Raw genomic sequence first — 27,260 nt, forward strand, 5'->3', positions numbered from 1 at the left:
AAATTATAACGGAAATATTTTATAATATACATGTATTTGTCCAAAATAATTTTTAAGAATGCAGCACAGACTTTTGTATAATGCACGTAACATAAGGAATTTGATTGGTCCATTAGCACATGCATCAGGAAATAGACCAATCAAATTTCTTATACATATGCATTAGTCCAGAACCCTAAAGCCCGCTATCACACTACGAATTGAAAATTGAAGATTAAAGATAAAAGATTAGAATTTGACTAATCAGAATAAAAAAAACTAAAATTGCTTTGTCTTGATTGGTCAAATTTCAATCTTCAATTTTTAATCTCAATTTTTAATGCGTAGTCTGATACGGGCTTAAAGGCTATGGGCACCCATAGTATAACTAGTAGGAGCACTCCGAGCTTTTTCGGGGTTTGCGTCGATCCGTTCTGCGCATCCGCCATGTTTTTGAGAGGAACCAATCAGACAATTATTGTATATGTGGTAGTGTAAAATCTGTGAGAGTGCATCACAGAGGTAACAATATTATATATTTGTGAATATAAAACTATAAATTATTTTTATTTCTTTTATTTTTTACATAATTTTTTAACTTTTTCTTAATTTTTTAAAATTTATAAAATTTTTATACATTCCTTTCACGGCATAAATGTAACGCAGATTCTTTGAACGATTGATACGCCACTGAATATTAGTCCAAAAACATTGCGAAATACCACGTGATTAAAGACAAAAAAATCAAAGTGCCGACAAAGAGTGCCCCTACTAGTTATATTATGGGGCACCGACGAGATATAGGCCGGTATTCATAGTCCGATCTTATATTTAAGGTCGTCTTAAAATCTCATTTAACCAATAAAATAATGCTATGCGGCTACTTCATTGGTTGAACGGGATCTTAAGACGATCTTAAATATAAGATCGGACTATGAATATCGGCCTATGAATACCGGTTATAGTATCTTGTCCAAAAAGTGAAAAGAAACAGGAGGGAACATATGGCTCGAGCTAAATGGACGAATACAAAGGTCGGTATTCATAGTCCGATGTTATATTTAAGACCATCTTAAGATTCCGTTAAACCAATGAAGTAGCCGCATAGCATCATTTTATTGGTTGAAAGAGCTCTTAAGACAACCTTAAATATAAGATCGGACTATGAATACCGGCCAAAGAGTAAAAAGAAACAAGAGGGAATGTATCGGTGGTGGGGGCTAGTCAAATCGCTGACGGAAGCCGCCATCTTGAGTGTCTACTTTTTTGACGCTTATTAGCATCGTCTGCTGCTGTTGTCAGAGAGACACGCATGCGCATATTATTTTACACAATTATTAATTCTAAAAAAAAATAGTGAAATAAAATTATGGTGCATTGTCAGGCCTGTGGTATAACAACAACGCGAAATTATGGAATAACATTTCATCGGTTAATAATTGTTATCAATATAATAACAAGAATTTAATGTTTTATTTAGATATACAATTTAAAGGACAGTAAACAATGTGTTAAAATTTCAATATTATTAATATATATTATTTTATTTGTTGCATATTAAAATTATATATTTCAATTTAATCTTATTGAGTTGATTTTATTAAAAATATTAAGTATATTCCATATTTATATTTAAAACTTTGTTCTTCCAGCATCTCCGAAAAGCCATTCAATTTTGGCGCCCATAAGCAGCCATTTTGAGTGTCCACTTTTATGCTGGTATATACAGGGTGTCCCCGAATTGGCGGATCAACTCTCGTGGGTAGATAGAGCGTGTTAAACTGAAAAGAAAAATCTAATATTATTTTATTAAATTTGCAATAATTAATGAGATATAAATTAATAAAGATGGGTCAATACGTGCCAGGATAAGCGCGTGGCGCGAAGAAACCTCCTACTTGTTACTTGATATTACGAGTGCGTTCCTTTTGGACGCTTACACGCTTAAAGCGCTTATAAGCATTGTTTACACTGTTCCATTTGGAGTTATAAACGTTTATAAACGCATTAATGACGTCACTGTGACGTCATAACTCGTGCTCACAAATATTTATTTCATCGAGGTAGGGCAGCAAAAGCGTGAGCACTTACAGCGCGTGAGCGTTTATATGGAACGCACCTGTAGTATCGCATAATGAATAGAAAAATGGATTTAAATTGTAATGTGATTAATATATGATTAATATATGATTAATATATGATTAATAATTGAAATGTGATTTAAATTGTACATCGGTATAATGTATATGGTAAAATCTTTTCTACGTAATTCTTTAGGGGTAATATTGCAGTTTTCTCACGATACTTATTAAAAATTAAAAGAATGTTTTCTACTTCTGTATTAAGTTTTTAAAGAATCTCCATCGTCATCAAATAATATTTCGAACATTATTACAATTAGCGAACACAAAAGAACAGTCTGTTTTTCCGCCATTTTGACATGCTCACGATGCTCATGCACCCAAAAGGAACAACTTTCCGTTTGCAGTTTTAAGCGTTTAAGCAGCAAACGGAACGATTGAAAATAGCGCTTATAAGCGTGAGCGCTTACAGCGCGTGAGCGTTCATATGGAACGCATCCTAAGCGCAGCGAGACAGTAGGCGAAGCGCTGTACAACGGACGTACAAAGGGCGTACTAAAAGAGATACGTACAGTTGCGTTCTACGTTTATGTCTTGCCGCGCGTCTAGTATCAAGTAACAACTGGGAGGTTTCTTCGCGCCGCGCGCTTATACTGGCACGGATTGGCAGATCTTTATTAATTTATATCTCATTAATTATTGTGAATTTAGCAAAATGATATAAGATTTTTTTCTTCAGTTAAACACGCTCTATCTACCCACGAGAGTTGATCCGCTAATTCGAGGACACCCTGTATAGGCATTTCCGTCCGTTTAGCTCGAGCCATATGCTCCTCCTGTTTCTTTTTACTCTTTGGACGGAAATGCCTATATATACCAGCGTCAAAAGACATCACGTGACCAAAAATAAAAATACCAATCACAGACTTCTATACTACAGTCAAACTTCACCTCCGTGAAGTTGGCTCCCGGAAATTGATTTTTTAATAATTTCTCTTATTATATCGTTTGTCGGTTGTTTGTTGGATTAATTCCAACGTTTGTCGGATTTTCGCTTAGGAGAAATAAAAAAAAAAAAATTCAATGTAAAGTTAGCGGTAATTTTTTAAATTTTGATTATTTTTAATTGATCTATAGCTCAATCAAAGCGCAATCGTTTGTCGGTCACGATTATCATATTTAAAACGTTTGTCGGATCTCGGTTTTTTATAAAATAAATAAAAAAGAAATTTACTCAGCGGTGATTCGCGCGCGCATGCGCCGCCGCGTTTGATCGATGATTCGCAGACCTGAATTTTCATTTCAGCAAAGCAACCTTTGTTATGATTGGTTGGTTCCCAATGTCCAACAGTAACCCCAACCGCAATCGAACCTATAGTGTAATCACGGTTTTATATTCACTTACGATGTAAATTAAACCGTCAAAAAATTAAGAGAAAGCACTGAAAGATTCAGCCTTTCCGACAATTAATAAATTTTAAATTAAAAAAATAAAAACTGATCCGGATACATGATGTATGAATACATATGTTCTTACATCATGACCGGATAGATTTAAAATGACGAAAAGTAAAAAGTCAGACAGGATATAGTTTATAAAGTATACATATATATATATATAGAGTCTGAATTATATGAAAAATAAAACGTTATTTTCATCGCAAAATGAATGCAGCCGATAAAGTAGAAAATGTTTTTCGATCATAGTAAAACTAGATAAATAAACTCTGTTTATTTATGATTGGTCTAGAAAATTCAAATCTGCGAATCATCGATCGAACGCGACGGCGCATGCGCGCGCGAATCACCGCTAAGTAAATTTCTTTTTTATTTATTTTATAAAAAACCGAAATCCGACAAACGTTTTAATTATGATAATCGTGATCGACAAACGATTGCGCTTTTGATTGAGCTATAGATCAATTAAAAATAATCAAAATTTAAAAAATTATTGCTAACTTCACATTAAATTTTTTTTTTATTTCTCCTAAACGAAAATCCGACAAACGTTGGAATTAATCCAACAAACACCGACAAACGATATAATAAGAGAAATTATTAAAAAATCAATTTCGGGGAGCCAACTTCACAGAGGTTCGGACCTCTTATGCTATGAAACCTCTTATCTTACGACAAAAAATCCTCTCATGCTACGACCGCCAAAGGGGAATTATACCCCTACTCTCAAATTTTTGTCGTAGGATCAGAGGTTTAAGGGGAAGATTCCGGACCGAAAATGTCGTAGAATAAGAGGTCCGACTGTATAACTAGACCGCTAACTTCCTTATACAGGGTGTCCCATAATTCGCGAACCACCCATTACGTGCAGATAGAGTAGGTTAAACTGAGTAAAAAATTTATCTACCATTTTGCAATTTTCGCAATAGTTAATGAGATATTAATTATAAGAGATCAGCCAATCGGCGCCCGGCAGGAGCGCGCGGCACAAAGAACCCTCCCACTGTTACTTGATACTAAGCGCGCCGATATGTGTGTGACTCTTCAGGTTGTCAATGCAGGCAAGTTCCTCTCACCGCTTTGTCGACGCGCCTAGTATCAAGTAACAATGGGAGGTTTCTTTGTGCCATGCGCTCCTGTCGGGCGTCGATTGGCTGATCAATTATAATTAATATCTTATTAAGTATTGCGAAAATTGCAAAATGGTAGATAATTTTTTTACTCAGTTTAACCTACTCTATCTGCACGTAACAGGTGGTTTCCGAATTATGGAACACCCTGTATATTCACAGACTTCGGGTGGGAGTCTATTGACCACGTCGCCAATTGGCCAGTTTAAAATGAGGCTCTCTGATTGGTTAATTGTTGCTGATAACCCTAGGCATCGGTCGATATAAGTGGCTGTGGTCAATCGTAACGTGGTCAAACGGGACGCTCCCCAGACTTCTATATATAACTAGATCGCTAACTTACTTTATACTAGACCTAAAAAGTGACCTCGAAAAATATATATAACATTAGTAGGATAGAAAAGGAGGGTATAGATATGTATAATATGGCTACTATAGAAAACTCGTTTGTGAGTGATATTGCTTTAAATTCAACCAATCAGCGTGACTGTCATCTTACTAATGATGACGCATACACATAAGTACATACTTTTCGAAGTTATGTATTTTGCCGAAGTTAGCAGTTTAGTTATACATATATAGAAGTCTGTGCTCTAGACGGCTAATAATATTACATACACAATAATTATTATTATTACATAATATTATCGTTTAAAGTTTATTGAATTATTATTGCATTCTATATACGATATTATACAATATTATTGATCGTAAGGAGGCCATTAGTCTGATGACGTGTTGCGCCGTCCTTGCATGCCCGTTGTATCCGGCTTGTAAATGGCTAACTATTTTCAATTATAACTCAGAAACTAAGCTTCAGATAAAATTTTGTAAAAGGAAAAGTCGTCTTAGAATTCAGTCAAGAATATGTAATTTTAAAGGCATCAGGTTGTTTTGAATCACCCTGTATATTAAACCACATTTTATGTACATTACAAAAGGCACAGTCTGTAATATTTTATTTTTAAAAACAATTTTTTTTAAGTTAAAGTACATTAATTATAAATATTTTTATTAGAACATATCATTATGCGCATAAAACATTGCGTGTAGCATGTAATATATATATATATATATATATATATATATATATATATATATTGATATATATATTGCTTTAAATTCAACCAATCAGCGTGACTGTCATACCACCAATGATGACGCATGCGCATAAATTTAGTACATAATTTTCGGTGTTATGTATTTTACTGGAATTAGCGGTCTAGTTATAACATAGAAGTCTATGGTATAAGCTCTATGCTCTATAACTCTATACTCTATGGTGTGATAGCTCTGAGACTTCTAGTTTGGGTATGATTTGACTGACAATTTTCACGTACGAAAATCTATTATTTGTATTTTAATCAAAATGGATTCTTATATAATGCAGGTAATATGAAAATTTAATAATTATTTATATCGTGTGACATTAAAATTCATGTTTTATCTTAATTTTTTATTTTGCAGATCCGACGAGCATGGCTTAATCAGGATGGAGAAGCATTGGCAGTAAGTGTATATACGAATATATTTTAATTAAAGATAATTATATAAATTGTGTATAAATGTCATTTTTTAAAGGATCTTTTATCTCTGAGACATAATCATATCTCAATATCTCAAGTTGGATCAGAAACTGCTATAATCAAGGCTATAGAACATTTATCTGCGCCATTAGATGATTTGGTACTTTGTCACTTAAAGTAAGATTAATTCTCCTCAATATATTTATATATTAAAATATGTACTACATTGTATATTATGTTTTTTTTTTCTAGAGCTATATCTGCTATGAATAAGAATGATGCCCTTACTATGTATAATTATCAAAGTTCAGCTGTACAATGTCTTGCTAAGATTCTCCAAATGCAAAAGGAAGAAAATTGGATGTTACCAGTAATGAATGTAATGTGTCTAGAATTAAGATTATCTGCGATAGGTGCAGAAAATTCAAAATCTAACAAAAATATAAAGCATGGAGAAGTTCTTGAGAAGTGTGCCGAGTGTTTGATGGCTTGTTTCCGTGTTTGCGCAGCTGATAATAGAAGTTCAGAAGAAGATACAAAGCGATGGGGAATGCTAGCTTTAATTAATCAATTATTGAAAGTATATTTTAGAATCAATAAGTTGCATTTGTGTAGACCTTTAATACGAGCCATAGAGTCATCTCCTTATAAAGACCACTTTTCATTGGCACAACAAATTACATATAAATTTTTTGTTGGTCGAAAAGCAATGTTTGATAGCGATTATAAAATTGGTAAGTACACTTTTCTATAGCTTTATAAGCACAATCATATTATAATTTTATTGGAATGTATAGATGTTGAAAAATTGTTTCAGCTGATGAATATTTGACTTATGCATTTGAACATTGTCATATACAATGTACAAAAAATAAGAGATTAATCTTAACTTACCTTGTACCCGTTAAAATGTTATTAGGATATATGCCAAAACAAAGTCTTTTAGAAAAATATAATTTAATGGAATTCTGGGAGCTGAAGGAGTCTGTAAGAAAAGGAGATTTACGTTCTTTGGAAGGAGTAATGGCAAAACATGAAATTTTTTTTATAGATGCTGGTATATATTTAATTGTGGAAAAATTGAAACTGATTGCTTACAGAAATTTATTTAAAAAAGTATATTTAACACTAAATACATATCAAATACCAGTTCAAAGTTTGCTTATAGCATTACAAATAAATGGGATGGAAGATATAGATATGGATGAAACGGAATGTCTTCTTGCAAATTTGATATATGAAGGCAAGATTAAAGGCTACATATCTTATCAACATAAAAAGTTAGTTATATCCAAACAAAATCCTTTTCCTCCATTATCAACGATTGTATTATAAATGATTGTAATTTATATCATTATTATTTTTGCAATAAATTATTTTTTATAATTTTATAATGTAAATATTGATAAAGACCTAAAGGAAAAAAAAATATATATATATCAAAGAAAGCATGTGCAAATCTTGTCATTTTTTAGAGAAACTAGAACATCACAGGCGCGCACTATTAATTTTATAGTCATGCATGTTATAAATTTGTATTTATATTTTTATTTAATTCTCTTTTCATTACACACTCTTCCCTTCCTCTCTGGCTCTGTCGCTTTCTTGCTCTCTTGTTCTCTTTCTCTCTCTCTCTCTCAATCTTATATATATATATATATATATATTTGGATTGTTCTTCTGTATATCTCGTGATATGTTTTATATATGTTTAATACGATATATCCTGCATATATATATATACAGGGTGCTCGGAAATTAAACCGACAAACTTTAATGTGTTTTTCTCGGGAACTGGTTTTATCGAAACAAGAGTACTTTTTTTTTATAAAACGATACGCAGAATCTAAAAAAATATATAAAAATTCAAATTCACTAGTTTTGAAGTTTTGTTTATTAGAATAATTAAAAATAACTCACATCTGACTGAGCAACATGGTATCAAAAAATGTATCAAACTACTTTATAGATCTTTGCTTAATATGGAAATAACTATTATAAATTATCACAATTGCAACGCAGTATAAAAGTTATTAAAAAATGCTTTTTAAAAATCTAGTTTTTAAGACGAATATATCTCGATAAAAATGTATTGTAGAAAGACATTTATAAAACCTTATGGAGTTATTTTTACCTGTTTTATGCCTACCAAAGATTATTCATATTGCAGAACATTCTGTATAATCATTTTTAGAAAATTTCACTTTTATATTATTTTTTATAAAGAATAAAAGGAAAAGGAATAAAATATTTATATTATTAATAAATAAATTTATTTAAAATATATCACTAAGCTTCCACCGAATCGTATATTTGTTGAAGAGCCCGCATTCCATCTTTGAATTTATGATATTTATATGATGGCTTCAATGATAATCCAATAGCAAATCTTTCCACTAATATTATTTTTCCATTTTCTACTTCTATCAAATTCCAGATATTGCGAAAGTAGATTGTTTGAAGGAAATTATTGACGAGAATCGAATTGGTCCACACACACACATAAACCTATAATAAATAATAAAATTAAATTTTATCAATGTAAAAATGTTTTACAAGGTTGCAGAGACATTATAACGTTTCTAATGATAAAAATTTTTTTTAACTGATATAAAACTCTATTTAAAAATATTTGAAACCGCTGATTATACAGGTTAGTTTAGGTTAGGTTAGGTGGCCTATACAGGGTAGACCATTTTAAACAGCACGGTCAATTTTCTCGTAAACTAAGCGAAATATCGAAAAATGTTTCAGACAAAAGTTGTATGGTTTCGAGGGGGTTATAAAATGATACCATTGGTTTGACCTTGGATAATCACTTGAAGATCATGTGAAGGTTACCTCAATTTTTTTTAAATGGCACACCCCCCCCCATTTTTTATTACATATTCTTGTAGCTGACCTCGAGAGCTTTCCAAAACACTGTAATCAAATGTTTTTTTATTGCCTACTTTTCGAATCATAAAGCTCGAAAGTTGTAATATTTTGATAAAAATACAAAATATCTCGTAAAATATTCACTTTCCGATTATCTTACCCTAATACTTCTATGCACAGAATAATGAGACAAATCAATTGGCGTAATTAAAACACATAATTATGTTAAAGTAAAAATTTGTAACTGCTAGTTGCAAATTCATTTTGGGCAGGAGGGTAGTCGATTTGATATGGAATGACCCATATTGTATACATTGTGTACACATATATGTATAGTGCTATAGATACTGTACTACATTTGAAACTTAAAACAGACATATTCTTGTAGGTTTTTATTTAAAATAAAGTTGTTTCTATTATGCAAATATATCTTCACTTACGTTCATTTTTAAAATTCTTGAACAAGATTTCATTGAATGAAGTATCAGAGCACAAATTCTAGCAATATCCATAAATGAGTCATTTTTAATGGCTTCTTCATTGAAGTAGTTATCCAAATCATCTATCAAAAGTACGGAAGGTACAGCTGCATAGGTATGCAATTTCACAAGTTGTTCTATAAGAGTTTCATAATCCGGCAAATATCTGTAAATAAGTATTAAAATGGTATATATGTATACATATGTATATATTAATAATTTTAATATACATTAGGTTGGTCAGAAAGTCTTTTGTACTTTATGCAAAAAGAAAAAAATTCTTTTTCAAAAAGCGCTTTTATTTTAATTATCAATGTAGTCTTCGTCTCGTTTAATGACCTCTTCTATCGATCTACAAGCTTGAAAATTCCGTCCTCGAAAAAGATATTAGTCGTGAAAAAAAAGATTAAACTCTCTTTAGATTTTGTCCACTAAATTGAATTTTTTCCGTTAAGAAAATTTTGCAGGGTCTAAAACGATGATGGATAGTGCGAAGTCAGGAGAGTATAGTAGGTGCTCGAGAAGTTCCCAATTAAGCTCTCTGATTTTTCTCAATGTAAATGCATTTATATGGAGCCGATAACGCTGTCCTGATGGAAGAAGATATCTTTACAGATAACAAGTTGGAGAGCTCCTTGAGTTTTCTCTGAACTCTTTCCAACTGCTGATAGTAGAGGTTCCTATTGATCGTTTGGTTTCATGGTAAGAGCTCATAATGGACAATTCCGCGCACTCCCACCATACATTTAACATATCTTCCATAGATGTTCCACTTTGGAGTCTTCTGAGCTGTAATTCTGAGCATACACCAAAACTTCATTTTCGTACTACATTATCAAAAAAGATCCATTTTTCATTGTACGTAATCAATCGATCGCGAAAAGGTTCTTTGTAATGCCGGTTGAACACCGTAATGAACTTGGAGATGCGGTTAAGCTTGTTCCTCTCGCTTAATGCATGCAGCACCCACTTGTTCACTTTTGACACAAAGCTGTTGATGAAAGCGGTTGATACTGGTTCCGTGAGCTACCCCGAATTCTGTCTCGATCTTGCGAGTGGTAATATCAGGGGTTTCTTTCACTCTGCTTCGGTCTTTGTCGATGATGGAACATCTTCCGGATCTGGGCTCGTTCTTCAGATTAAAATCATGATTTCGAAATTTTTCAAATCAAAATTTGCATGACCAAACGGTAATTACATCTTGTCCGAAAGCTTTATACCGATGAGTCCTAAAATGCGTTCGTTCCCTTTTAAAAGTACAATAAAATTGACTTAATTTGCTGCTTTGAAAGCTCCATTTTGTGATTTTTTTGTAAACTCACAATAGTTCGCAGACGCTTTCCGTCTGCAACAATTTGTGTGTTAAGGTTAGGTGAATTCAAAACAATTGCCTTTTCCCTCCCTCTCGTGGTTTACTTTAAATGCAGACGCACTAAGTAGAGCGACTCAAAAAATACAAAAGATTTTCTGATCAACTTGTTACTATTAAGTTTTTACATTATTCAATTTAAAAAAGATGCATTATATTAATCCAGAGTTTCCATGCATTTGTGCGTATATATACAAGATGTATTCTATCTTTAAAACAGTTGTATTCTTTCTTTTGACGTCACACAAAAAATGTTTCAGACAAAATTTATGTAATTTTAAGAGGGAAAAAATTGATGATCTTGAGTTTTAACTAATTGTAAGATCAGTTTTCAAGGCCATATAAAGATTAACTTAATTTTTTTTAAATAAAACTAATTTTTTTATAACTAAATATTTTACAAGATATTTTGTATTTTGAAACAAAATATTGAAACTTTCAAGTCTCATAACTCGAAAAGTATTTAATGAAAAAACATTTTATTATAGTGTTTCGGAAAGCTCTCGAAATAAGCTACAAGAATATGCAATAATATATAGGATGTTTCATTTTAAAAAATCGACGTGACCATTACATGACCTTCAAATAAAAATTCAAGGTCAAACCAATGACACCATCTTATGTATTCCTCGAAACCATGCAACTTTTATCTGAAACATTTTTCTTTAAAATAAAAAATAAGAAAGTTATTTGGGATGCACACTTAAAATGGAACACCCTGTATATACAGGGTGTTCTGAAACTAAATGTCAACACTTCGGGACCGTGTGGGGAATCGATAAACTAAGGAGAAAAGTTATGGGTGTACTTCCGAATAGAACATGTCCGATTTTTTTGAAACTACGTATACTTACGTATTTCAACGTGCTGATTACAAATCTGATAGTGAAAATTGGCGCAAATTTCACTTTCATGGTGAAAATCATAAAAAATCGTCAAAAATTGGCGTTTATTTTATTAAATACTGAAAAATTCAAAAAATGTTTCAAACAGAAGTTGTAGATCTCTCCGAAATATGCATTTTATATCCTATTTATTTTTATCATACGAGTGATAGTTTTCGAGAAACACGATGGACTTTAAATCTTATATCTGTCTTCCCATCTAAGCACGTACTTTGCAGTACATATACGATTCCACATGGGTTTGCAACTTTCCACGCAAAGTGAAATTTCACGCAACCTATTTGTTTAATTTTTTGGTAGTGGAGCTTCCCACAGAGGGGCCGAACTCACTGTTTTTATGCATACACTTTTCTATGCAAAGCGAGGTTCCACATGGATTTGCAACTTTCCACGCGAAGCGAGATGGACGGAGTAAGTGCGGGAGGGAGGCCGAAGGCCCCCCTTGCACCCCCCGTGTGTATGTGTGTGTGTATGTTTAGGTCACAACGGTGGTATTCTAATGATTGCGCGTATAAAATATCGAATTAAACAGCTATGAGTTATATCGTTGAATACTGAATGAAAATACTATATGCTATAGTAAGGTACACTAACAATAAGTAACACATGTAACAATAAGTTGCACTGCTGAGTACAAAAGCGGGCTGTACTTTCGAAAAGCTTCTATAAAGCCTCTGATTTCTTTGTTGTTGCGTATACCTCCAATATTTTTCTACGTATAACGGGACTATATATCTGTGTCTGTACAGATTGTTTCGCACTTATACAGCAATTGGAAGTGGAGCCCTTCGCATGGAGGCGAAACCGAATGTATCCGCGCATACATTTTTTCACCTACACAGCAATTGGTTTGAGATATATCTTTAACTTTGATTTTCTCGAAAATTATCACTTGTATGTAAAAATGAATACGACATAAAATGCATATTTCGGAGAGATCTACAACTTCTGTTTGAAACATTTTTTGAATTTTCTAGTATTTAATAAAATAAACGCCAATTTTTGACGATTTTTTATGGTTTTTACCATGAAAATGAAATTTGCGCCAATTTTCACTATCATATTTGTAATCAGCACGTCAAAATACGTAAGTCGTAATTTCAAGAAAATTAGACATATGTCCTATTCGGAAATTTATCCAAAGTTATGTAGAGATTTGCTCGTTTTTGCCGAATAAACTTTGATTCAACGAATAAACTTTTTGTTTCAACTTTTTGTTTTCCCTATACGAAGAAATCCATCGGTGTCAGATCGAGTGGCAAAGGTACTGCTCCTGCACGTCCAATCCAGCCTAACTAATTCAGGAAAAAGGCAAAAATATAAACATAAGGCAAGAACACAATCTGTCTTTGCCTTATATTTAAATTTTCGTCTTATGAGTAACTAATTCAGGAAAAAAACAAAAATGTATAAATATAAATGTATAAATATATAGCAGTGCGAGCTGTGAATACTAGAGCTAATGCTTGCATTGCTGCAAGAGGACAACATTTTGAACAAAATCTTCACTAAAAAAGTGATAATATAATAAGTGTAAGTATAAATAAATAAATAAATAAGTAGAAAAATGAAAATGTTTGTTTTTGCTTTTTTGCGATTTTCTCGGAAACAAGGCAAAAACGAATAAATCTCTACATAACTTTTCTTTGTTGATATTTAATTTCGGGACACCCTGTATATAAAGTATATTATATAAATCTTACATAAATCTCATTAAATCGAGAGCCGCAACTGCTGGATTATTTCTGTCATGACAAATCGCTGGTCGTCTTTCTAAAGGAGTTGGCGTAATATAAATGATACGTCGTCCCTTTTCCGCCCAATATATTGCTGTCTGCATAAAAAAAACTATTTAAAACATAAAATTATTAAGAAATGTAAATAAAAAAATACGTAACTATTTTAATGTTAAAACACATGGATATTGAGTTTAATAATTCATATTAAATCAAAATAATTAAATAGTAGTATTATGTTTTTAGCTGTCACTCATTGTTTATTAAAAAGTTATTAAATAAAATCCGTATAAAGTTTTAAGTATAAATTGTTACACACAAAATGTAATATATTGAAAAAATTTAATATATTAAACATTACTCTGCTTTAGGCCTCAAGCTCGGTTGAAAAAAGAGAAAGATTGAGAGGTCAGTACCTTATCTCCTATAAAAATGTTAAATTAATACTGTCAATTAAATTTTAGATAAAAGATGAATTTTACGGAAAAATAACACAGTAAAAATATCAAAAAAAAAATAAAAATATGTTGTAATGTCACATCTTGGAATAATAAAAAAGGAAAAAATAAAGAAATCCTAGAAATAAATAGATGTCTATTGTTTGAAACAAAGAAAAAAAGACAAAAAATGGTAATTTCAGGATTATATCTTGTTTTGTAGCGAAATTAATAAAGAAGACAGAGTACTGATTAGAGTAGGTATATTAGTGCATTAAGAATATGAGAATCTTATTGAAGAACAGAAATACCTACGAAAATATTATGTATATTAGAATAAAATTCAATACTAATAGAATATACTGACCGTGTATATATCAGACATGAGTTCTGAAAGAAGCCTATGCTAAGATTCAGTATTTCTTGTAATTGATCGAAAAAAGTTATAGAAAAATGTTGAGAATGGTAATTTGACTCGACTCTGTTAATTCTTAGAGGATTCAATACGAGAGCAGCACCTATTGTACTTCTTTTTTTCCTTTTCTTTATTGCAGATATGCTACGTTCAATATTAATTGTTGTTCTTTGTTTTTTTTCTTGATGTGTGTTTGATTATGATTGCCTTGAATAAAAACTTTATCTTCTCAATCTCCATATATTATTTCATACACCTTCCAACAGGTTATAGGCCCAAGTATACGCGAATAAAAAAAGAATAAGAAAAATATTGTAAATGCTATAAAATATAAAATTATACAGCGTTAGACCGCGAAAGTAACCAAAAAGTGAAAGATGGCTGACGAAGTGGAAAAGTACAGAATTTCATTGTTTGATGGAACCAATTTTAGTAATTGGAAATTCCGAATGGATGAGAGACTCTTAAATTAAATAAACTTACTCAAATACGTTGAAAAGTCCTATAAGGAAATGGTACAGATTTATGAATCTGATAATGCTATAGAGTAAGCAAGAAAAGAAAGGCAACTGGATGAGCATAGTAAACACGAAAAGTCTTAAATAATTCAAAAAATGGCGGACAGTCATTGTGAATACGCTAAGGATAAACATACGGCGTTTGATCTGTAGACGACTTTGTACGAGATAAAGGAATAGTCAGTCAATTACTGATACGTAAGTCATTCTTAAGCATAAAATTTGATGCGAAAAACAACTCTTATTATTTTTTAAAATTTGATAAACTTGTACCTACGTAACCTACGCTTGATGGATATAACTAGAAGAAATAGATATTGTCTGTTATCTTCTCCTTATTATGTCATCAGAATATAACAACGTAGCAACAACGAGTTACATTTTAGAATTCAAATCCAAAATCTTACAATACTTCAAGATAGATGAAGCTATAGCGATTACTCATTTTAATCAATTTTTAAGCTTTAAAGCTGACAAGGAAACATCACGAACCCGATAATTTTGATTTTAATAAAACTTTACACATACACATATGTAGAAAGTGTAAATAGATAAATTAAAAAATGTTCAGTTACTGCTAAAAAACAGTTTTAAGAGGTAAAACCATTCCTCATGTGTAAGCAGTTTTACGATTTTCAAGATATATCTCAAAAACTATTCAAAATACAAAAAAAAATATTTTTTGTAAAAGTTTCATGATAAAATCACCACTAATCACATTAACAAAATAAAAAAAAAAGAATTAAAAAAAAAAATTTTTTTTGTAAATTTTATTTATGGTTTTAGTTTTTTTAATTTTATTTACAGTTTTAGTTTCTAAATTTTATTTATAGTTTTACTGCTTACAAGCTTACTTGTTAGAACCGTTTTTTAACAGCAACTAAAAATTTCTAAATTCATCTATTGACCCCCTACATGTATGCTGTTTCATCACAATCAGAATTTTCGGGTTTACGAAATTCCCTTGTGAATTAGATGCAACGAGAGTACAACTCTAAAGAAATAAAAGAATATTTCGAAAGCAAAGAGATTCAATTTGGATTTACGATTAGATACACTCCACAGCAAAACGGAATTGCCGATTTTGGAAAAGGCACAATATATGTTTCTCAACTGCAAATTGAGATCATTTTGGCTTGAAGCTGGTCAAACTGTGGTGTGTTCGATAAATCGAAGTGCAACGTCATCCTTAAATGGTCGACTTCCTGCAAGTTTATGGTGATATAAAATCTAATATTGAAAAACTCAAAGTTTTTGGGTGTCAGTTATTTGAGTTTCTGAAAGAATTAATTAAGGCAAATTTGATTTAAGATTGGTTGTTATTTTGTAGGATACTGTCCAAAACGATTATAAGTTCTGAAGCCACTAATGAACGAAAAATTGGGTATAATGTATTTGATGAAATTTTCTTTTTCAAAAGTTTGAGCATGGATTCATCATGAAGGAAGAAGTGCCATGTTTTGAAGAGAATGAAACTACAGACAGAGACAAAGTAGAAGAAATAGAAGTTATAGATAAAGAATTTGAATAATAAAACGAATAGGAGAGGCTCTTAGAGATTAAATACAAAATAATACAAATGGCAAATAAGAACTAAGCTCTGTAATTAGTGAGCACCACATAAAATTATCATAGTATAACTAGTATGGGTACTCTGAGCTTTTTCGAGGTTTGCGTCGATTCGTTCTGCGCATCCGCTATGTTTTTGGGGAGAACGAATCAGACAATTGTTGTATATGTGGTAGTGTGAAATGAGTGAGTATAAAATGGCCACGTATCTGATTGGCCAATTCAAATAGGACTCTCTGATTGGCTAATCGTTGCTGGTGACCTTAAGCATCGGTCGATATGATTGGTGGTGTCCAATCCGAACGTGGCCATTTCGGACACTCCCGTGTGTGTGAAATCTGTGAGAGTGCATCACAGAGGTTATACTATAATATATTTGTGAATATAAAACGTCGAAAAATATATAAAACAATTTTTATTTCTTTTATTTTTTAAACTACGAAAAAATTACCAATTCTAAGCTTTATAATAATATATAATTTAAATTAAACGTAATAAAGGCAATCAAGAGCCAACGCGGATGGAGGGCGTGAAAAAACTTCTTTCTCGATCGTGTTGAGTGTAAATCATCTATATTTCCTCAAACGTTTCGGACTCTATTTTTGAGCCTTCTTCAGTGATTTTAACAAATAAAAAAATAATAATTAAAATGAAATAGCGATAATAGAATAGAGCAAAAGTGAAAAAAAATTTAACTTACCCTTCGTCGGTTCAAGTAAGTTGCCTCTTTCAAAATTATTTCGATTCTCGCACTCGAATTTTTAATCATCATAAGTTGTGATTCCATTAGTGCATTTATCCTTGCACTTGGCACCATGTAGGAGACGTTTTACGTTGGATAGACGTTGGAGTATGACGTAACTATAGACATATATGAAGTTTATGGACGTGACGTATCGCGGTACGTTGTAACGGCGGTATGATGTAATTTAAATTTTTTTTCACTTTTGCTCTATTCTATTATCGCTATCTCATTTTAATTATTATTTTTTTATTTGTTAAAGTCACTAAAGAAGGCTCAAAAATAGAGTCCGAAAAACTTGAGGAAATATAGATGATTTACACTCAACACGATCGAGAGAGAAGTTTTTTCACGCCCTCCACTCGCATTAGTTCTTGATTGCTTTTATTACGTTTAATTTAAATTATATTTTATTTTTTACATAATTTTTTAACTTTTTCTTAATGTTTTAAAAATTTATAAAATTTTTATACATTCCATTCACGGCACGAATATAACGCAGATTCCCTGAACGATTGATACGCCACTGAATATTAGTCCAAAAACATGGTGGAATACCACGTGATCAAAGACAAAAAGATCAAAGTGCCGACAAAGAGTGCCCATACTAGTTATACTATGAAATTACCTTTCAAAAAAATGCTCTTAAAGATGTAGTATATAATTAAAAATGCGAACGTTTCGGTAAATCTTTTGACCCGCTTCAGCGCAATTATAAATACATGATACTTGTAACGCATATAAATCATGAATGGTGATACATGGAAAGAAAACGTTGATATTGTCTTGTCTGACATAGACATCTGGCTGTTGTCTGGATCAAAATTATTTAACACGCTCCTCTCTAGTTAATAAGCCAGGAGATGCAAGGTATGTTTTCGATTCATAACTTCAGAGTCTCCACTATTCATAACTATTTTAAATATAATGTTTGTCATTTAACAGTTTGAAAGACTTTTTCAAAGACTTTTTCAGTTTTTTTTTATATTATATTATTTTGCTTATACACAGAGACATTTGTAGAAGATGTGCCAGACACCATTGAAAAAATCGCCTTACGTGAAGAGTACAAGAACCAATAAGATGTAAACAATAAATAAAGAAATTCACGCATTTCTAAAAAACGATACATAGGAATTAATTGATCTCCCCAAAGGAAAAACGACTGATGGTTAATAAATAGATCTTTAAAATTAACAGAGATAAAGAAACATTAAAAAATATAAGGTTAGACGTAGGTAAGGTTTGTGATTAAAGACTGTGCTCAAAAACAAGAGTACGATTACGAGGAAACGTATGCTCCCTATGTGACTAAATGTACTTTGGGGACTCTTCTATCAATAATCATCAAAAGAAATCTGGCGGCAAATCACATGAACGTAAAGAATGCCTTTTTACATGATGAGCTCAAAGAGGAGGTACATGAAAATACCAGGATTCGAAAGTAAAAATGGTTCATTGTTAGTCTGCAAATTAAAGAATTTACGCTTTCAAACAGGCTCTGACACTCTGGAATAAGACCTTTGAGTTTTCTGATAGAACTGAGTTTTAAACAATCTGAAATCAAAGTCTGAAATCAAGTGTCTATATATTTGGAAACATAGTGACGCCTACATTTTTCTACTGTACGTTAATGACATAATTCTTGTAGGAAACAACTTACAAAAAATCGACTACATAAAGTATGCATTGAAAGTCAGATTCCACATGAAAAATCTGGGCGAATTGAAATCTTTTTGTTTCTCGATATTAACGTCGGGTGGGAGTATATTAATCACGTCGCCAATTGGCCAGTTTAAAATGAGGCTCTCTGATTGGTTAATCGTTGCTGATGACCCTAGGCATCGGTTGATATAAGTGGCTGTGGTCAATCGTGACGTGGTCAAACGGGACGCTCCCTTAACATCGAACGAATGCATGGAGAACTCCACTTAAACCAACGAATTTATCTCGAAAGGTTAACGCGTTTCAATATGGAGAAATGCAATACAAAGAGACCTATCGACACTGCTATTCCTGACAACAAAAAGAAATCTTTCAACGATATAAAACCATATAAAGAATGTTGATTATTTAATGTACGTTATATTAGTTACAAAATCCGAGCTGAATTTCAGCATGAATAGATAGGAACTCGATGGAAAAGACTAAAAAGAATATTATGCTACGTAAGGGAACTCTGAACTTTAGTCTTTGTTATAAGAAAGGAAAAGGTGAATATCTGTCATGCTATCCTGACGCCGATTTTGTAAGTTAGATAGGAAAACAATCTCTTTTTTAATAAAAATTTTTAATAAAAATATTTGGCAACACAGTTTCCTGGGTCACCAGAAGACAAACATCAGTTGCTCTATCATCAACAGAGATCGAACATGTTTTAGTTACTGCATCAGTAAAATTAATGTGGGTGAAAAATCTTCTCGTTGATTTTAAGATAATCAGTGAAAAGCTATCAAAATCCACAAAGATAACCAGTCATGTACTCTTCTTTCACAAACTAGGAATACAAACGATTGAAGCATGTTGATGTAAAATATAATTTTGTACGATACTTTACTCGATAAGCGACTGATAGAAATTGAGTATATTAGCTCAAAGGAACAAATAGCTGACATCCTTCCGAAGCCGTTATTCAAAACTCAAGTTATCAAACTTTGATTAAGACTTGGATTGCGAAGATCTAATGATATGAAGATAATAAATATATCGTCAAATTGAAGAGGAATACTGACAATGGCAATTTGACTCTATTATTTCCTAGAGGATTCAACACGAGGGCAACACTCTTGTACTTCTTTTTTTTCCCTTTTTTAAGTCGACAGTATGCTATGCTATACTCAATGTTGATCTTGTTCTTTGTTTTTTTTCTTAACGTATGTTCATCACGACTACTTTAAATAAAAAAGTTTTATCTTTTCAATCTCCATATATTATTTTATAATTTTTCAACACAAGAGATATTAAATCTTCTTCCATGGAACGAGAAAATTTTTATCATAGGTGTTTTCAATATCAGAAATGACAATGTCGTTCAAACGTTAAGCAAAGATTTAACGAATAGGTTTAATAAATGATAATGCGAACACGTACATAACATTATTTGTTCAAAATGATCTACATATGAACAACATGTATAAAAGTATACAACATGTATACAATATAAATACACCTTCTCTAACACAAACGAGCAAAAATTACATAATCACCAATAATAAAGTTAGCCACAGTCAAATGTTGAATGTCAAAGTACTAATCAAATAACCAAGTGTAATAATTCAGATTTTGATTTTGATTAATCATATTGCTATTAATCATGTTGATTAATATGATAAATCATATTTTTGACATGTTGCCAACAATAACATAATTATTGACAATGTGATAGCAACTTCACAGACAGTTGGCTACTTGAGTATTTTTAACAAATGCTGGAATACATTACAATTTAATACAGTTTGATGTACATATCGCCTTCCTATCACGATAAAGAAGAATAAGCCAATAATATATACTTCTAAAATCAATATAAAATCATTGGTCAATGATTCTATAAAATATTTATATCAACAAAGAATGAAAGAGAAAATTAATGACTCTCATCATATTTGACAATGAGAAAAACAGTCATCATGGATTAAGAGTGAAATAGAATAAAATTAAATATTAAAGCAGCAAAAGCCTTAGGTTTAAGAAAAGTTAATATACGAGGGCTGTATGATAAGTACCCGTGTTAGGCAAGAAAACGCATTTTTTTTTTACTTTTTTTAATTTATTTCTCAATATAGTCTCCTTTCAGCTCGATACATTTAGTCCAGCGATATTCTAACTTTTTCAAGCCATCCAAAAAATATGGTTTGTTGAACTCCGCAAAATAGGCCTCTGTTGCGGCGATGACTTCCCCTGACTTTTGACGTGAATCGCTTTCCGCCAAGCCATTTTTTCATGTTTGGAAACAAAAAGAAATTGCATGGGGCCAAATCTGGAGAATAGGGTGGATGAGGCAGCAATTCGTAGCGTAATTCGACCAGTTTTGCTGTGGCGATTGCAGATGAGTGAGCTGGTGCGTTGTCATGGTAAAACAGCACTTTTTTCTTCGCCAAATGAGGCCGTTTTTTCATCAATTCAGCATCAAATCGGTCTAATAAATCAGCATAGTACTGCCCCGTGATTGTCCTTCCTTTCTCCAAATAGTCGGTGAAGATGATGCCTCGAGAATCCCAAAAAACGGTGGCCATGACCTTTCATGGAACCGTTTTCGCCTTCTTTGGAGCAGGTTCGCCGGGTGAAGTCCACTGTTTTGACTGTTCTTCCATTTCTGGCGTGTAGTGATGGATCCATGTTTCGTCAACAGTCACGAAACGCCATAGAAACTCTTTCGGATTGCGCTTAAACATGTCCAAACAGTACTCCGAAGTTGTCATGCGATTCCGTTTTTGTTCCTCTGTGAGCAAACACGGCACCCATCTCGCCGATAGCTTTCTCATGCCCAATTTTTCGTGTAGGATATTTTGTATGCGTTCAATTGAGATGTCTACAATGTCACCAATCTCTTTGATCTTCACCCGGCAATCTGTTAACACGATATCATGGATTTTGTTAACCATATCTTCCGTAGTCACCTCAATCGGACGGCCTGGGCGCTCTTCATCAAAAACGGATGTTCGGCCACGCTTGAATTCATTAAACCAATATCTGATGGTAGTCGTCAAAGGTGCATGGTCCTTATAAACGGCATGCAACTTCACTTTGATTTCCTCACACGTCTTCCCATCCAAAAAAAGAAATCGAATCACTGATCGATATTGCTCTTTCTCCATGGTTGCAAACAAACACGAACTTGACGACTTTCAACAGCTATCAAAACAAAACTACTCGATAAATCTGTCTGAAATTTTGACAGTCATCGTTTGAAAGATGGTGTTAAATGATGGCATACACATTTTGCGTCAGTGGTGCCATCAGTCGCTAAAACGGGTACTTATCATACAGCCCTCGTATATGAGAGGGATCAAACATATTGATTTACAAAAAAAATAAAAACATTAGCAAAGGGAAAAAAAGCCTACTTAAGTAACAAATTACAGAAGAAATACAGTAGATATAAAGAACATAAAGAAGAATATAAAAAATAGAACAATTGACACTATTAAACAACTAAAAATGAATTACTGAAAATCTCTAAGGACATGTACGGCGATCAGAATGTCTAGAACAAAAAAACAAAAAAATCAATAAATAAGGAAGTACAAATCAATACAACATAACACTGGAATAAAAGTCAATCAATAACATCGAAAACATGGATAATATGAGTGCTTTAAAATATTATTGAAGAACCATGAGCCAAGACAAGAAGAGGCGAATTTAAATCTAAACCTAAACATTACTAATGGAAAAACTACAATTATGAAATAATAACAACAGTAAAACAAGCTATAATTAATTCTAAGAATCGAAAGACACCTGGTGTACTGACAATATCGCCAATAAGCTGATTAAATATGGAAATTCAATAAGAAATAACTACACTATTCCAAAGGATTATGCATGGAATAGTAACAAATAATAGAAAATAGAAAATAAATATTACAATATCATATTTAAAAAAAAGATCCAAAAGGACCCAACTAATTATAAAAGGATAATTTTATCAAATTTATTCTAATTTTATATATTAAAACTAATGGCAAAAATTATATCAAGAAATGACTATAGATGATAACTATCAATGAGGAACAATAAGGGCAAGACAGATCAATAGTTGATGCAATCTTTATATTGTGACAACTGATTGAAAAGTCAATTGAATTTGACCGCAAGAACTTGTATTTTGGCAATATGAACAAAAGTGTTCAGTGCTAATAAAAAGAAAGGAGAAAAAGCAGATAGAGCCTTATACAGAACACTATTTCAAAGTTTCACTATATTAAATAACTAAATAATTAAAAATCGTACACGTTTATTTTTATTTTTATTCTTATAGTTATATGTAAAAATAAATGAATTTTTTGATACCATCATTTATATTTATTAGAGAATATGAACTAAAAAGTAAACTAAAAAATAAACTAAAAAATCCTTTTATTCAGTTATATTTTCTTCAATTAAGAATATAAATAATAAATTTCATATTAATGTAACTATAATTATATTTAAATAATAATTACAAATATTTTTATATCATAAATGTTTTGCAAATATTTCATTATTCAGCATTACAATAAATTCTGTTTATGTGTTTATATATTTTTTTGCTACTTAAATGTTGAACTCTCTCTCTCTCTCTCTCTCTTTTTCTCTCTCACACACTCTTTTTCTCTCTCTCTCTCTCTCTCTTTCTCTCTCTCTCTCTCTCTCTCTCTTTTCTCTCATTGTCTATTTCTAAAACGAGCAAGTTTCCAAAGTTGTATCTATGTGTTATTCAATGTTAATTAAAAAAACATACAATTTTTAAAAATATTTTTTATAACTATATTCTAATATAATTAATTTTGTTACAATTTTTCTATTTTATGTATTTTATGTAAAAATGTTATTTTATGGAAAGATTCATAAGCACCAAAAGTTAATGTTAATAAAAGATTAAGAATTTGTTATATTTATGTTACATACCTCAAACATAAAAGACTTACTCAATATTTTTGGGCCACATAATAATGTTGTCTTGACATTTTTCAAGAACATTCTTTTGTAATAACCTAAAATATTAATTTTTTTATAAACATATGTATGTGAGTTTATGTGTGTATATTGTGTTATGTTATCATTCTTATGCTATTTATATTAAATCATTTTTATCAAATGTATAATAAACAATATAATGTATAATAATATAATCATTTCTATCAAATTAATAAAAATTTAGTTCTAGGAATTAAGTTTTTCTATTATAAATTAAAAATAAATTTATAAAAACAATCACAATCAAAGAATTTTCTAGTAGTAATCGTTATATTAAAATCTTTATAAAAGCAAAAAAATTTGGTTTTTAAATTTGAATTTAACTACTTTCAGCAAACTACTTTTTCAAAACAAGCAAACCCCAGATAGAAACTTCTCTCTACTAAAAGAAAAATTTTCATATTAGAATTTTGCTCTGTTCTTACTATATATATATATATATGTATATATATATATATATGTATATATATATATATGTATATATATATATATGTATATATATATATATATATATATATATATATACGTAGAGCAATAATAAAAACTTTATAATTATATTTAATTGTACTTAACTTTAGCAAAAACAACTTGTAAGATTATATGTTAAGATTCAAGTTATTGATTAAATCTTTATTGATCATTCATTAATAAGATTCAATTCTTAAAGTTTTTAGTCCTTTATTAATGTCATATTGAATTATGATATCAAAAAGGAAAAATTTTATCCAAGTTTTTTCTTGCAAAATATATTAAAGTAAATAAGTTTCTTTAAATATTAGTTATTCTCAATAATATGGATAAATTAATAAAATATTCAGAAAACTCACTTTTTTGTCATCTTGTATCAATAAATTCTTGTATAATTCATATACATGTTTAACATTTGCAGCAAAAATAAATCTTATAATGATATTGATCAACATTTATATTTATTAATAAAAAAAAGAAAGTTTTGATATTACTTATCCATATTAAATGAATGGATGTATTTAAAAAAAAATAAATTTGAAAATATTAGGTAAAAGAATAAAACTTGGATACTTTCTTACTTCTCAGTTCACAGTATCAATCATGTAATTTTTTCTCTGCGAAAAGTAAAAAATTATATGATCAATCCCTATAATTCAATATACAGTGAAAACATAGAACCTATATAATTGAATGGCGTACAAATACATAGTTTACTTCATTATTGTACGCTATCCATGACTTGGTGTGAAATATATTATTTCTTGATATGTTAAAAAAATATATAATTCTATTTAAAAAAAAGTAAAAAATTTTTCTTTTCTTCAGTCTATTGAAAATTTAATAATTTGTTTATCATATAAAAAAATTTAATTAATATAATGTTAAAAATAAACTTTATTTTTGATAATTTCATTTAAAAAATTATAAATTTTATAATTTTTTTCATAGCACATTCTTAAATCTCTATATTTTGGAATGATTAGCTGTCTCTATAAAATTCATTATTAATAACTGATTATTTTCTTATAATTAAACACTTATATTAAGCAATTATATTATTCTTATATTAAGCAATTTTACAAACCTTGTTTTGCATATAAAAATATATTTTTTCATAAAAATTTTGTAATTTTTTTCATATGAAAAAATATATTTTGAAGTACACTCTATCAAAATTTAAGAAGAGAAAGTTCTTCTTCTTCTCTTGTCTTAGATTTTCTCAATTAGAACAAAATACCATAATGTAAAGTATTAAACTTTCACATGAGAAATTTTGTTTACAATCAAGGATCGACAGGACCGATAAGAAAATTCCAGTGTCACTGTCACCAACGTTGAGAAATGAATTCTTATTCAATGTATTGGTATATATCTGTATACGTACAATTATTGCATTTCAAGAGAGACAAAGACGACGTTATTGTCTTTCATTGTCTCTCCTTAGCAAGCGGTGCTGCCAACTCAATTTCTTACAATTAGCTGCACTTGCACTTTAGGTACAGATATAATATTCTATTCGATAATATTTTGCCTCGAAGAAGTTATATTTCTTTATAAAACTTTTTTTGCTACATTCCTTGTAAAGTTTATTACCCCGCTAAAAAGCCGGATTTTGCATTTTGGCTTTTAAAAAATTTATAATAATTACAATCGGTGCACCTGGTCTGTATACTTCATTCACGATCAGTATACCTTATTCATGTCAACTTTATGAAATTTTATTTTTAAAAAAATCGCTCTTTAGCGGGCTGCGAGAAATCCTCCTGAATAATAATATCATTTTTAAATATAATTCTTTTTTAATTTATAGGCGAAATATCGTCGAAAAGAATTTGTACTTCCGAAGTCTCCGCATGAGGTCTTCACCGTGGGTCCTCTCGACCCTTAATATTACAATACATATCATAGATTTCTATCTTCTATATACCAGAGAGAAACTTGAGAGCGACCATGCCGGCGTTTTTCGTGAGACGCTTTCTACATGTCGTGCAGTAGCGCCATTGCATCCATTTTTAGGAATTATGTAGAAACATTTAAGCCCGTATCAGACTACACATTAAAAATTGAGATTAAAGATTGAAATTGAAATTTGACCAATCAGGACAAAGCAATTTTAGTTCCTTTTGTTCTGATTAATCAAATTCTAATTTTTAATCTTCAATCTTCAATTTTCAATTTTCAATTAGAGACCCTCAAATAAGAGTCGCGAAATAAGGTCCTCGATGTTGATTGGTGCCGCCATGTTTCAGCTAATGCCGCGAAATTAACCTTTGTAAGGCTTTAAATTAAAAGATACGAGTTATATAAATAATAAATTTTATTTTTTATATCGTATTATGCATCGCTATTGTTTTGCTATCAAAATTTTTTTTTTCTTTATGTTTTTATATGCGATCTTACATTTAAATAAAACAAATCTTCGAAAAATTTTTAATTTTAATTTATGATAATTGGGTATGAAATTGCATTGTATATAAGTTACAAATAGTTTTTGTAATTCATTTCTTATGTTAATATGTGGTTTAGAATTGTACATTTTTTTCACATTGTCGGAATATACGTTCCATTTGTAAAAATGCATTAAATGTTGCTTTGATTGACAAAAAACAATGCGTTTTCTTTAAAACAACGTATTGGTACTAGTTTCGAATAATTTAATATTTCATTTTTTTTTTACAAACGGAACAAATACAGTTTTTGCATAACAGAGAGGTTTTTAACAAGCTATATGAATTATTAAGAAATTATTACTATATATTATTATTATTATTATTATTATTTATTTTTATATTATTTCTATATTATTATATGTTTATTTCTATATTATTATTATTATTATATTATTATTTTACATATAAAGGTTATGCAAGACACAGTGAGCGTTCAC

At 30.6% G+C, this 27,260-nt stretch overlaps 2 protein-coding genes across 9 annotated transcripts; one reads left to right on the forward strand and one right to left on the reverse strand.

Annotated features, from left to right (window-relative positions):
- The first annotated feature begins 5,905 nt into the window (after nt 1–5,905).
- Nucleotides 5,906–9,696, forward strand: Pcid2 (PCI domain-containing protein 2). The gene is made up of 5 exons (XM_072893937.1): nt 5,906–6,038; nt 6,116–6,157; nt 6,230–6,351; nt 6,427–6,908; nt 6,992–9,696. Exons 1-5 carry the CDS (start codon nt 6,018–6,020, stop codon nt 7,507–7,509), a joined length of 1,185 nt encoding a protein of 394 aa, XP_072750038.1. The 5' UTR covers nt 5,906–6,017; the 3' UTR covers nt 7,510–9,696.
- Nucleotides 8,464–25,847, reverse strand: LOC140666596 (uncharacterized). 8 transcript variants are annotated; one of them, XM_072893938.1, is made up of 7 exons: nt 25,458–25,818; nt 23,854–23,919; nt 17,180–17,340; nt 13,508–13,638; nt 9,492–9,696; nt 9,016–9,096; nt 8,464–8,682 (listed from the first exon to the last, which is right to left on the reverse strand). In XM_072893938.1, exons 3-7 carry the CDS (start codon nt 17,294–17,296, stop codon nt 8,464–8,466), a joined length of 753 nt encoding a protein of 250 aa, XP_072750039.1. In that variant the 5' UTR covers nt 17,297–17,340; nt 23,854–23,919; nt 25,458–25,818. The 8 variants fall into 8 exon arrangements, with proteins under 8 accessions (XP_072750039.1, XP_072750042.1, XP_072750041.1 ...); XM_072893946.1 differs by having other exon boundaries at nt 8,563–8,682; nt 8,981–9,096; nt 25,458–25,847; XM_072893941.1 differs by lacking the exon at nt 17,180–17,340 and having other exon boundaries at nt 13,508–13,652; nt 25,458–25,724.
- Between the last annotated feature and the right edge of the window lie 1,413 nt (nt 25,848–27,260).

This window comes from Anoplolepis gracilipes, chromosome 6 (assembly GCF_047496725.1).
Source record: "Anoplolepis gracilipes chromosome 6, ASM4749672v1, whole genome shotgun sequence".
Lineage (NCBI taxonomy): Eukaryota > Metazoa > Arthropoda > Insecta > Hymenoptera > Formicidae > Anoplolepis > Anoplolepis gracilipes.

Coding starts and splice junctions, on each gene's coding strand:
- Pcid2 (XM_072893937.1), top strand. CDS start 6,018: ATGGATTCTTATATAATGCAG. Junction 6,158..6,229: donor AGGATGGAGAAGCATTGGCA/GTAAGTGTATAT, acceptor CATTTTTTAAAG/GATCTTTTATCTCTGAGACA. Junction 6,352..6,426: donor TTGGTACTTTGTCACTTAAA/GTAAGATTAATT, acceptor TTTTTTTTCTAG/AGCTATATCTGCTATGAATA.
- LOC140666596 (XM_072893938.1), bottom strand. CDS start 17,296: ATGGTGCCAAGTGCAAGGATAAATGCACTAATGGAATCACAACTTATG. Junction 13,639..17,179: donor CTTACTTGAACCGACGAAGG/GTAAGTTAAATT, acceptor TTTTTTATGCAG/ACAGCAATATATTGGGCGGA. Junction 9,697..13,507: donor CTCGATTTAATGAGATTTAT/GTAAGATTTATA, acceptor ACTTATTTACAG/ATATTTGCCGGATTATGAAA.